The sequence below is a fragment of the Ceratotherium simum genome, chromosome 3 (assembly GCF_057802395.1).
Source record: "Ceratotherium simum simum isolate JZ-2026a chromosome 3, ASM5780239v1, whole genome shotgun sequence".
Classification (NCBI taxonomy): Eukaryota; Metazoa; Chordata; class Mammalia; order Perissodactyla; family Rhinocerotidae; genus Ceratotherium; species Ceratotherium simum.
In genome coordinates, this window is record NC_141902.1 from 54,097,223 (window position 1) to 54,111,210 (window position 13,988).

Sequence of the window (13,988 nt, forward strand, 5' to 3'; positions counted from 1 at the left end):
AAAATAAAGATTTTTGAATCACAAATTATTATTTATACAATAAAAATCAAATTACATGTTAACCACTTTACTATCTAATTATATTGTTCAGAGAATTTTTCATTACACTTCTGTGGGATTTTAATTATTTCTTCCCTAGTATAGGAAAAGGCTTGCTCTTGATATGAGGCCATTTTATGTTTTTGGAAATCATGGTTCTTTACAGTTTTTCTATTGCCTAATTCAGAAAGCACCTAATCACAGTGCAATGTACATCCACAAGTTCAGAAAAGATAATTTATACAGCCATCAAATCTTAGTACACTGGCCCTACAATGTCTTTCCAGATTCTATTTAAAACAACATTGTCGGGCTGGCCCCGTGGCTTAGCGGTTAAGAGCGTGCGCTCCGCTACTGGCGGCCCGGAGTTCGGATCCTGGGCGTGCACCGACGCACCGCTTCTCCGGCCATGCTGAGGCCGAGTCGCACATACAGCAACTGGAAAGATGTGCAACTATGACATACAACTATCTACTGGGGCTTTGGGGGAAAAAAGGAGGAGGATTGGCAATAGATGTTAGCTCAGAGCCGGTCCTCCTCAGCAAAAAGACGAGGATCAGCATGGATGTTAGCTCAGGGCTGATCTTCCTCACACAAAAACAAACAAAAAAAACCAAAAAACATTGTCCATGACAGTTTCCACTATTGGTTACTTAAAGTAACTATCTGGGACCCAACTGTTTTTTGTTATTGTTCATCATATAAATTATTCCCCAAACATTATAATACCAGATAGAAAGTGGTTAACTAGTCAATGATTATTTCTGATTTGATCAGCTTTATAAAGCAGAAATGTATTGATAATATTCTGAAGTGTACATGCAAAAGTCTATTTTAAATTGACATTAGCCAAAGCATAAGCACCAATGATTAGGTAAAATTTATACTTCAAGATTGCATTTTAGCTGATTTTTAATGAAGTAATGATTTTCAAAATTTTAGTATCATAGTCCTTACCAAAAGATGGGGGGAGGGGTAACCTACTGCATGTTAGTTGTTTGTTTCCCAGACAAAGCTGTTAATGGAAAATATCCTTCCAGGAAATGACTACAGCAGCATTAAAGAAAGAAGAGACAAAACACATAGGCAGAAAACTATTTCAGTTATCTTTATAAAATATTGCTTATTACTGGACTGCTTATTGAACCAGTAAAACAGGAAAGAAAAAAGGAACAAAAGATACAGCATATCAAGGATCTTACCCTTTACTGCAGATAAGATACCTAGTGCTAAACACTGCTTTGAAGTAAACATCATTTTAAAGATGGAATATACATAAATTATTAACAACTATATAAAGATACTGCAGATAGCAATTATCTAATTAAAGAAGGCATGCAAAGCAGAACACATCCCAATTCCTCTGAATTCTAAACAACCAATGATAAGGAATATAAGATTTGGGGGCTGAGTATACATTAATTCAAGTTGGTTGTTTACAAAGTGCAGCACCATCAGGCAAATCTATTTAAAAAATCACCCTCAAAGAACTCCCTTCAGAACTCCCTCTCTGCAAACCCTTAACTATTTTTAGCACATTCCCTAAATTATGTCTCTTCAAAGCTCTTTTTCTTAGCTGATCAGCTAAATAAAAGAACATGCCATAATTATTAACCAATATTTTGGGAGCAACATGAAAAAAACATACCTTCATAGCACTGGGCCATTAAGAAAAAAAATTAAGCCACCTGTGTAACCTACTATTAATAGTTTTGAAAACCATGAGAATATTCAATGTTAGCAGAATTTCATACCTTAGTAACAAATATATGAACTTTAGAAAGAATAACATCATATTTCAACAATATCCCTTAAGCATTGATTTAAGTTGGTTTCATGATCAAGTTTTAAGTTTTTCCAATTATCCTAATATGAGAATGCCACTGTAAAAACATGTATGTACATAAAGACAAACATTTATTAAAGCTCAGATAAAAACAATGAAACATTTACCTTCCCACTCAAATTCATTACTGTTCTCTGATGGTGTGTCTAAGTCATCTAAGTCAATCTCCCCACTTTCATCCAAATCATCTGATAACACAGAGCCATCACTAGGATCCAGGGTCAGGCTAATGTCTGGGGCCATCAGTTTCTTTCTTACTTTATTTCCATTAACTTCTAGTGAGCCTGGAATGGGTAAACAAAGTGAAAGATGTATTAGAAGAAATGCTTTGATGCTCAAGTTGAAAAAGAGAAAATTTTAACCATTTCATTCTTGAGAAAAATCACATTAATTAAACACAATCCCAGAGCACTAGTTTACACTTGGAATCTTGATCACTATTGCTTCTACATCACAGCAAGATGATGTATCCCAGCAAGGATATGTCTTTTTAAATAACAGAGGCAGACCTTATAGCCACCTCTTACTACTAAAAATGATCTCCTCTCATCCCTTTATTGTAGAAATTTACAAAAACCAAGGGTATGTTTTTAGAAAGTTAGATTTCCAAAGGATTCCAAAAATGCTTTCTCTAAACACTCAATTTATCCTTTGGCTCCCTATGATGAAACAAAAACTGAGTATATTTTTTAGCTTGACAAAGAAACATGTTCAAAAATAGCACAAAGTCTATCATTTCATTGAAACTAAAAGTGTCAAGTTCTTACCAGGCTGGTTCTCTGATCCAGTTACAGCTAATATATCTGCTTCAATACTATCATCTTCTGGTAAAGGTCTAGAAGACACAGACATAATTTTTAACCCAGAAATTAAAAAAAATTTTTTTTGAAGTTCAAAGATCTATTAAAAATAGCTTATAGAAACAATTATGTGGAAAACTGAATAAAGCAGTGTTTCTTTTTTTTTTTTTATTTTATTTTATTTTTTTCCCCCCAAAGCCCCAGTAGATAGTTGTATGTCATAGCTGCACATCCTTCTAGTTGCTGTATGTGGGACTCGGCCTCAGGATGGACGGAGAAGTGGTGCCTCGATGCACACCCGGGACCCGAACCCAGGCCACCAGCATTGCAGCGCGCGCACTTAACCACCAAGCCACAGGGCCGGCCCAGCAGTGTTTCTTAAGCTTTAGCAATTTACAAACCACTTTTTTTTTTTTGAGTTACACGCAAAACTGTTTAATGTGCTGCTGGGCAATAAAGCCGTAAGCTTCAGAGTCATCTTTCTTCAGAACAGAAATTTTGTGATAAAGTCTACATGTTAAACACATCCATTTCACAAAGGCTTGACCCTAATAAATAGCAAATAGTAAATCAAAACAAAAGTACATCCCCAAATAAGACAATGTTCTGTTACAACATTGAGAAAATAAGCAGTTTTCCTGTAGCCTTATTTTTAAATTCTAGATAATTTTTCTTAACAGCATCAAGATTATCTAGATAACTTTGATTTCCCCTCAAGAAATGCTCTTATGCCTTTCTTTTTTTTTTTATTGATGTTTTAAATAGTTTATAACATTGTGAAATTTTGGGTTGTACATTCTTGTTTGTCCATCACCATATATATGTCTCCCTTCACCCTCTGTGCACACCCCCTGCCCCCACTGCCCCTGGTAACCACAATACAGTTTTCTCTGTCCATGTGTTGGTTTATATTCCACATATCAGTGAGATCATAGAGTGTTTGTCTTTCTCTTTCTGGCTTATTTCACTTAACATAATACCCTCCAGGCCCATCCATGTTGTTGTAAATGGGACAATTTTGTCTTTTTTTATGGCTGAGTAGTATTCCATTGTATATATATACCACATCTTCTTGATCCAATCATCAGTTGAGGGACACTTAGGTTGCTTTCACTTCCTGGCTATAGTGAATAACGCTGCAACAAACATAGGGGTCCATAAGCCTCTTTGGATTGTTGATTTTAGGTTCGTTGGATAGATTCCCAGTAGTGGGATAGCTGGATCATAGGGGATTTCTATTTTTAATTCTTTGAGGAACCTCCATACCATTTTCCATAGAGGCTGCACCAGTTTGCATTCCCACCAGCTGTGTATGAGGGTTCCTGTTTCTCCACATCCTCTCCAACATTTGTTGTTTTTTGTCTTGGTGATTATAGCCACTCTAACGGGTGTGAGATGATATCTTAGTGTTGTTTTGATTTGCATTTCCCTGATGATTAGTGATGTTGAACATCTTTTCATGTGCCTACTGGCCATCTGTATATCTTCTTCGGAGAAGTGTCTGTTCATTTCCTGTGCCCATTTTTTGATCGGGTTGTTTGTTTTTTTGTTGTTCAGTTGTGTGAGTTCTTTATATATTATGGAGATTAACCCCTCGTCAGATATATGTTTTTGCAAATATTTTCTCCCAGCTGGTGGGTTGTCTGTTCATCTTAATTCTGGTTTCATTTGTCTTGTAGAAGCTCTTTAATCTGATGAAGTCCTACTTGCTTATTTTTTCTTTAGTTTCCCTAGTCTGGGTAGGCATGTCATCCAAAAAGATTCCTTTATGACCAATGTCAAATAGTGTGTTGCCTATATTTTCTTCTATGAGTTTTATAGTTTCAGGTCTCACCTTCAGGTCTTTGATCCATTTTGAGTTAATTTTTGTGAATGGTGATAGCACATGGTCCACTTTCATTCTTTTGCATGTGGCTGTCCAGTTTTCCCAACACCATTTATTGAAGAGACTTTCCTTTCTCCATTGTATGTTCTTAGCTCCTTTGTCGAAAATTTGCTGTCTGTATACATGTGGTTTTATTTCTGGGCTTTCAATTCTGTTCCATAGATCTGTGTGTCTGTTTTTGTACCAGTACCATGCTGTTTTGATTACCATTGCTTTGTAGTATGTTTTGAAGTCAGGGATTGTGATGCCTCCAGCTTTGTTCTTTTTTCTTAGGATTGCTTTAGCTATTTGGGGTCTTTTGTTGCCCCATATGAATTTTAGTATTCTTTTTTCTATTTCCGTGAAGAATGTCATTGGGATTCTGACTGGGATTGCATTGAATCTGTAGATTGCTTTAGGTAATATAGACATTTTAACTATGTTTATTCTTCCAAACCATGTGCATGCGATGTCTTTCCATTTCTTTATGTCATCATTGATTTCTTTCAATAATGTCTTGTAGTTTTCATTGTATAGGTCTTTCACCTCCTTGGTAAGATTTATTCCTAGATATTTTATTCTTTTTGATGCAATTATAAATGGTATTATCTTTTACAAACCACTTTTAAAGAAAAAATTTTCAGGCTGTCAGAGTTGACTTACATATTTATATAAGCAACACATAAAAGTATATATAAATTCCTTATGTAACTGCTCTTAAATACAACTATAAAACAAACATAAAAAGTATACACAACCTATAAAACAAATATAATTCATTACATGAATTTAATGTGATGTATGACACAATGTATGATGAAGCTAAATCGTCACTCACATTGGGAATATGGTAATGATGACTACAAATCTTTTGAGCTCAGCATTTCTATATTACTATTACCAACATGTGCTATGCAATGACTCAGTACTCCCACCAGCTGTTCATATTCCAACTGCTAAAGGACCTTCCTGTGCACTGAGATGGTCTTCTGATCCTCATGGCACAGAAACATTGTTTCAATATAAGGTCTGCCTTTGCTCCTGTTCTCTTAACTTGACTGGTGCCAATAAAATTGTAAATACAAATGCAAACGTGTCAAGTTAGCCGGCCAGATGATCTAGAAAATTCTTGCTTATTTAATAAGTCATTTCTTAAAACAAAAGCACAAAATTTAACAATTCTTACAGACACCTAAAGATCCCCTTCTCCCAGGAACCCCTCAGACTCTAGTTTAAAAAATACCATATTAAAGCATTGTTTAAAACAACAAAAATTTTGAAACTTAAATGTTCAAAACAAAAATGAAAGATTACAGAAGATCACATATATGTTTGGTTGCAAAGTAAAATACAAGAGAATTAGTCTAACTGTTGGGAAGGAACTTTCATTTCCTAGTACCAAATGAACACCCTGCAATACTGGGTTTCTTTAAGAAGCCCAATGTTCATTTAATAAGTGACATCTCAATAGAGAAATTTTGAAATTTTGTTTTAAATTTGTTTTCATTTAAAAGCATTTCTCACATTGGAAAATCTTCATCTTGCCATTCTTCCTTAAGTTCCACACCTTCCATTCTCAGCTTGGACTCAATGTCAACTACAAACTCCTGATAATCCAGAGAGCCAATGTCCTGTGAAAAGAGAAAAATTTATAACAACTTATTTTCCACTTTACTTTTCATCTGCTGAAAAGGTGCAATAATCTTATACCTTTGTTCACACCTCTACCTTCGTCATGAAATCAATTTATTGGTTTGCAACTACCCCCTTTTTTTTTTGGTGAGGAAGATTAGCCCTGAGCTAACATCTGTTGCCAATCCTCCTTTTTTTGCTGAGGAAGATGGGCCCTGAGCTAACATCTGTGCCCATATTCCTCTATTTTATATGTGGGACACCTGCCACAGCATGGCTTGATAAGCAGTGCGTAACTCCGTGCCCAGGATCTGAACCTGCGAACCCAGGGCCGCCAAAGCGGAGTGCATGAACTTAACCACTATGCCACCGGGCCAGCCCCTACTCCTTTTTTTTAAAGAATTAGAATAGAAAACAGTCAGAGTATAACTTCTAGTAAAGCAATTACTGTTTGTAGTAAGGATATTGTGCAGTGAAAATATTTGTCTCAGTTGCATATATGCATGTGCCTCCCAGGTTGTGATTTAAAATTTATTAGGTATTGTAAATTATGTAAAAACAATTAGGACATAAGGAATAAAAGTAAATAAATATATTGTCTACTCTAGATCCATAATTAAATTTTCAGTCCTCTGGATAGACATAAGAAATTGAACACTAGTACACAACATTTACACTTTCATGATTCAGCAGAGCAAAGCAGTGTGCTGTCTTTTATATTTCCTTCTCTATAGTTTCAATGACACAATTTCTGAGCCACTTGAAGAAGGCTATTCAGTAACTGTCCAATAAAATAATTATGCTAAATTTTGATTTGCTTCACATCTATACCAAGCTTTTCTCATATAGTTCAGCATAAGTGTTCAGACACTGAACTTAGCGAATATTTCTATTCATGCAACTACGTATTTTAACTTAGGCCATAAATTTTAGTTTTAGTTTTTCCAAGGAAGGGCGTGGGTACCAATATCCTCATTTTACAAAATGAGGAATCTAGACATTGGTTTGGTTGATGGAATAAGAAATAGAAGTTTAAGTATATTATTTAAGAAGTCAGGAAGATCAACTTGGTTAACAGTGCAACAAAAACTGTGACAACTTTAGGGGGCAAGAGGTATAAATGAGTATTTAGTTCACCCACATGAGAGTAAGTCAATAGATGACTAAAGTTATTTTTTAAAAAGCAGTAAAACATATATTTCTTAAGATATAGAAAGTATCACTAGATATCACTAGAAGTATTAAAAACAAAGTTAAAAGTAGTTGACACCAGTGGAAGAAGAAAGAGGGTGGGATGGGGATGCTGATGCTTTTCATAGTAAATCCTTCTAAACGATGTGACTTCTAAAACCATGTATGTATAACTTTTTAAAATACTTATCAAATAAAACAAATGGTGCCAGGGGCCAGCCCGATGGCATAGTGGTTAAGTTTGGCATGCTCTGCTTCGGCAGCCCAGGTTCACAGGTTCAGATCTTGGGCGCAGATCTACACCACTCATCAGCCACGCTGTGGTGGCGACCCACATACAAAATAGAGGAAGACTGGCATAGATGTTAGCTCAGGGCTAATCTTCCTCAGCAAAAAAACAAAACAAATGGTGGCAGCTGTTCATGTTCACTTCAACTAGTCTTCTAAAACAAAGATGTGGTCATATTTTATGGTTGCCTTATTTGCTATGTCATTACAACATTTAACAGATGCACAAAGTTGTACAAAAAATGCGTTATGTTCCAGAACAATAACAACAAAATTACCCTGGAAATTTTCTAAAGTGTTAGATTTCACATGGTAAACTAAATTCATATCTCTGCCAAGACTGGGAGGGTCTCTTCTTACTTATGCTCAAGGGAAGGCTTCAAACATTCTCAAAAGGTTTAAATTTTTGAGGACCCACTTGCAAGCACAAAAAAATGGCAAATGCTGTCTTTTCCTCACCAACGTATTTGCTTGGAAAAGCCAGTTAATTTATATACAGGAGTAAGGCACTTTTAATTCTCTGGGAAAACACCGAGCCAGGTAATTTTGAGAAATTACTGCAAAACACACTTCAAGTACAATAATCTTGACTGACTTAGTTTCTCTGTTTCTAATTTTAAAGTAATCAACACACATCTTCAATGATGACTTCACAGATTATTCTGACAGCTTTCCTCTCTGTAGAGAGGAAAATGAACAAAAAAGGCATATCTACCTTACCAAACAATCTCTTCTACTTGGAACACAGAACTAGTAGAAAAGACCCCAAAATTATGGCCAACAAGCACCAAATACTTAATACTTGTTACTCTAGAATTAATGCTCAAGTGAGACTGAAGCATTCTATTACTAAAGGTTGAAAACTGACAGTCTCTTTCAAATTTTTAACTCACTATACTTCTCAATGTTTTCTCAACTCTGTGATACCCACTCCAAAGTGAACTAATACATTTTCCTAAATTCAATAATCAGAAAAGCTTTCTACTATCTTGTCTCACCTTTTCACTGGGTGTTGGAAAAATAGGATGTTCTGAGTGTCTTTTTCAAATATCCCACATACTCAGAAAAATATTTAGTATTTCAAAAATAAAAGCAGTGACTGCAAGCTGCTCCTGCTATACTTCCAACACCTAGTGGTACCTGGCACAAAATAGGCCTGTAAATATTAGTTAAATGAATAAATATTTAACTGAAAGGTACAATACTGGATAGCAAGCCTTTGTTTTGCCCAATCTCTTAGGCTTATTTTTCTTATTAAATAGGCTTCCTGTTATGTGTTACCCCCCCCAAAAAGTATAACGAAAATATTTGGAGAACCCACATACATGCAATATCAATTTCTGTTGTTAAAATTATTCCTCGTTTGTAAGAGGAAATATATATTTTGTGAAATTCTAGAAGACAAACCATGTCTTTTAGCAGCTTTCCCACTTGAACAAGTCTATCACTCGAAAATAGTTCCTCTTAACACAGAGAGCCCAAGTCCTTCAGCTCTCTCAGCAGATTCATTCAATTTTTACTTTAATATCATATTGAATCATGTGATGTTAACACACCACAGCATATGGACAAGGATATTTAGTTTGGGGATAAATAATTAAGCCAGTTAAACAGAACCTAGGAGGAGAGATGAAGATAGATTCACTCAAACATTTCATTACGAATTTTAGGGGGAAAAGCACACCAGGTAGATAAAAAGTTTAAACAATTGAGAGAGTACTGTTCTTGGAAGCACTTTATCATCAGCAGCTGTAAGAACAGGAAACAAACAAGAAAGAGCAATATAAGAACAACCACTTTGAAAGAAATCAGGATATTGCTGACTTACAAGTTAACTGTGGTTGTTTCCCATTTTTTGTTCACAGATTTGGTAAACTAGAATGGGGAAATAACACTTTAAGATGCCATTTGTTAAAACAACCTAATGCAACAGGAATAACCTGATGTCTCAACAGACTTGTGGTAGTGGTGGCACATCATTATTTATGCCAGTTATCAGTGGAGGTCACGGAGATAAATTCAAAACAGCCACTGACCTCAGTGAGGTTGAAAATCAAGCTCCTGACACAGCTTCAGAAGGGAGGTCTGGTGGTAAATTCAACCAAAATGAGGAAGGGGATTTCCCTATGCAGCTTAGCAATATAAGCAAAAATTAAATATTAAGATAATATTTAGAACTGTCTGAATTGTAAATTATAATTATACGTGGCAACTTTACCATTATGTAGTTTAACAATGCTGGTAGAACAGATGCTAGTAATCACCATCGATGCTGAAATCAATTACAGTTGGCAGAAGGAAATGCCCAAGCAAGCCTTTCACTTTTCCCATCTAAATGAAAGGACTTAATGTGTGTTCACTTTTTCCTCTGAGGTTGGCAACACTGGTTGCACTACAGAAAAATACTTTAGGCCAGCCTATATGTTTATGAAGAAAAATCCTTTATGAGAAATACACCTACAGAAAAATCCTGTATGCTTGCTTCCTTGAGAGCAAGGTCATGTAGGTTTTTAAGAACGAAATGACACAATGAGATATAACCTCACATCTGTTAGAATGGTTATTATCAAAAAGACAAGAAATAAGTGTTGGCAAAGATGTGGAGAAAAGGGACCCCTTGTGCACTGTTTTGGGGAATGTAAATTGGTGGAGCCACTATGGAAAACAGTAGCGAGGGTCCTCAAAAAATTAAAAATAGAACTACCATATGAATTCCACTTCTGGGTATTTATCTGAAGGAAGTGAAATCACTATCTCAAAAAGATATATGCACCCCCAAGTTCACCGCAGCATTATTTACAACAGCCAAGCTATGGAAGCAACTTAAGTACCCTTTGATGCATGAATGGCTAAAGAAAATGTGATACACACATGCACACACACAAATATTATTTGGCCATAAAAAAGAATGATATCTTGCCATTTGTGACAACATGGATGGACCTTAACGGCATTATGCTAAGTGAACTAAGTCAAGACAGAGAAAAGCAAATACCATATGATCTCTCTTACATGTGGAATCAAAAATAAAAAAAAAGAAAGCTGATAGATAGAGAACAGATTGGTAGTTGCCAAAGGCAGAGGGTGGGTGAAATGGATGAAGGGGGTCAAAAGGTACAAACTTCCACTTGAAAAATAAGTAAGTCCTGGGGATGTAATGTACAGCATGGTGACTATAGTTAAGAATACTATATTACATATTTGAAAGTTGCTAACAGAGTAAACTTTAAAAGTTCTCATCACAAAATATTTATAACTATGTGTGATGGATGTTAACTAGACTTATTGTGGTGATCACTTCACAATATATACAAATATCGAATTATGTGGTATACCTGAAACTAATGTTATGTCAATTATACCTCAATTAAAAAAAAAGAATGAAATGAGATACTTCATCAGGAATGTTAACACAAAATTCAAGAAAAATTACAATGGTGCCAACTTTTCTTAAAATTGTGAAAATAAAGCAAAGGATAATTATGTCTCCTATAAAAGGTACATTTATTAAATTATCAGTATGCAGAACATGCTGGAGATGCTCTGAGATCTTTAAAACGATTAAAGTCTAATAACTGATTTCTAACACCTTGCTGTAGAGTTATAAATATTAGTTGTAATATAAAATTATAATTTTGGAATATTACTATCATCATATTATACTAGTATTCTGTTTTATAGGATGTAAGCTTAAAAAGACTTTTTTTTTTTTTGAGGAAGATTGGCCCTGCACTAACATCTGTTGCCAATCTTCCTTTTTTTTTTTCCCTCCCCAAAGCCCTAGTACATAGTTGTGTATCACAGTTGTAGAGGTGTGGCTCTTCTATGCGGGACGCTGCCTCAGCATGGCTTGATGAGCAGTGAGCAGGTCCCCGCCCGGAATCCGAACCCGCAAACCCCGGGCCGCTGAAGTGGAAAGCGTGAACCCAACCACTATGCCACCGGGTGGGCCCCAAAAAGACATCTTTCAATCCACTGTCAGCCAAGGTTAATTTATCGGATCTGGCTACATACACGTCCTTTCTTAGAAGCCTTCCTCCTGCTGCTCCATCTACCAGCACTACTCCAGATGGAATGAACAGAACCACGTTTCCAAAGAGTGCTTTTCACATTTACTAACCACCTGCACATTCATCATCTCGTATGTTCCAACCAACATGTGAGATATAAAGTTGTGGTGTTATTATCCCCATTTTATCTTATATATGAGGCAAATGACACTACATTCTGGTTCCTAGATTAGACCTAGACTGTTTCTAATACAGCACACTCTCCAGTTCACTGGCAACTTTATACAGAATAAGCTTGTAATGCCAGATTTGGTTACACTCAGCTTCAGAGGTCCTGTACCGCCTAAAGATTACAGTAGCACTGACTTATGATGATCTAGTTCAAGTTCCATGTTTGCAGAAGTGGACCTGTCATACTTCCTGTCTAAGCCCAACAATATTAGGCTGCAGTAGAAGAGATTACGAAGACTATGAATAGTTTCGAGAAAATGTAAAATGACAAGAAGGGAGAAGGATGTGCAAGATCATCAGAAAAATAGTCTTCAGGGTAACTAAATCGGGTAACTTCAGTTATAATTTTGAGGAAACATGCCCATCGACAAATCGCAAAATTCTTATAAAATTTTAAAAGAAGAACGAGTTTAATTAAAAAAAAAATAAGTAATTTACCTTTAAGAGAAATAGAGGTCCTAATCAGAAAAGGCAAGGATAAAAAAAGCACTAAAATGCAATCACACACTTCATTCAACTAACTATATGGAAGGCGCTATGACTACCTGGATGAACACGAGAAACGCTGTGCTCTCAAAGAGCTCCCGGACCAGGCAGGCAAGGGAAGCTTAAAGCGACTAACAGGGCCGGCCCTGTGGCTTGGTGGTTAAGTGCGCGCGCTGCGATGCTGGTGGCCCGGGTTCGGATCCCGGGTGCGCATCGAGGCACCACTTCTCCGTTCATCCTGAGGCCGAGTCCCACATACAGCAACTAGAAGGATGTGCAGCTACGACACACAACTATCCACTGGGGCTTTGGGGGGAAAAATAAAATTAAAAAAAAATAAAAAAAAAAAATCTTAAAGCGACTAACAGACCCAAATTAACGTCTGGTTTAACATGAGTTGATCTAGTGGATCTCCAGTGGCATCATATGTGTCCAGCAAACCCAAACCATTTCAGCAAAGGGCCGTGTCTGAATCCACCCCGGAACTCGGCTTTTCACGTAGGAAGGTCTGTTAAAGAAAGCCCTGATTACAAATGCTGCTTCCGTGTCTGTTCCCCGAGGGGGACGAGGCACATCAGACGTCCGTTTCTTTGTTCTGCACCAGGACGGACGCTGGTCATAAACACGGGACCAGTGTGGCCCCGTCACCGCACCCAGACCGGAGTGTGGGACGGAGGGCCGACAGGGGGGCAGGTTCCATCCCGAGCACAACCACCACAAACGGAAAAGGGGTGGGGGGCAACGACGGCAACTGCAAACCGGAGCCAAGCCAAGGGCGGGGGCCCCAGCTGGGCGGGGATCCGGGAAGCGCCTCCCGGGCAGGTTCCACGGCGCCCCCTACAGCGGATAACCCTCTGGGCTTCCTCTCTCGGGCCGGCCGGGGGCACGCGCCCCTCAGACGGCCGCCCCCAGGGCCGTTCGCAGCCCAGACCCGCCGTGCCCAGTCGTCCCGGGCCGCACTCACCCCGGAGGAAGCCTTGGCCCCCTCGTCTTCTTCGCCCCTCCAGGCCGGCGACGTGGGGCTGACGGCCAGGTCGCAGAAGGTAGCGCCGAGCGGAGCCCGCTCCCCTCGGACCGCGGCAGAGACCCGGGCCCAGTTTCCCGGCCGCAGCGGCAGCGGCAGCGGCTGACCCGGATGCAGAGAGCAGCCCCGACGGAAATGACAGCATCGCGACCTTCTCCGGGCGCGGCGGCCGGCGGAGGCGTGGCGTCTTCTTGAAGCCCCGGAGTCCCTCCCTCGTCCCCTCAAGCTGCCGCCCCCACGCTCCCGCCGGGCGGGCGGGGCGCGGAGACGCCTTGGCGGCGCCTCTGAGGCTGCAGGTGCTTCCTTGCTCGCTGGGAGTGGATCCTCAAGTCTCAAAGAGCCATTTTTGTATTCTTTATGTTAGCTTTATTGATCATTACGATAATTGTATGTTATAAAATGGATGAAAATAAGGGAGGAAAAATATCTGAGGCCACATTTTGGGGAATTAAACCTCAGAAGAGTTTGGTAAAATGCTCGAGGGTGAACAGCTTTACTCTACAACAGTGCTTCTCAAACTATATATATACTATATACGATACAAACTATATACAATAAGTAGGGATTGATCAATTTA

At 38.2% G+C, this 13,988-nt stretch overlaps 1 protein-coding gene across 9 annotated transcripts in view; it reads right to left on the reverse strand.

Moving 5' to 3' along the window:
- Nucleotides 1-13,484, reverse strand: part of BNIP2 (BCL2 interacting protein 2) — a 42,020-nt gene extending 28,536 nt beyond the window's left edge. For 8 of the 9 annotated variants that reach the window (XM_087427957.1, XM_087427933.1, XM_087427929.1 and 5 more), the window contains exons 1-4: nucleotides 13,352-13,484; nucleotides 6,074-6,180; nucleotides 2,653-2,720; nucleotides 1,993-2,169 (exon numbers count right to left, since the gene is read on the reverse strand). In XM_087427957.1, coding sequence (XP_087284083.1) covers nucleotides 1,993-2,169; nucleotides 2,653-2,720; nucleotides 6,074-6,123 — 295 coding nt within the window. In that variant the 5' untranslated portion in view covers nucleotides 6,124-6,180; nucleotides 13,352-13,484. The remainder of the gene's footprint in view (nucleotides 1-1,992; nucleotides 2,170-2,652; nucleotides 2,721-6,073; nucleotides 6,181-13,351) is intronic. The other variant, XM_087427962.1, reaches the window with a different exon arrangement.
- Nucleotides 13,485-13,988: the final 504 nt, after the last annotated feature.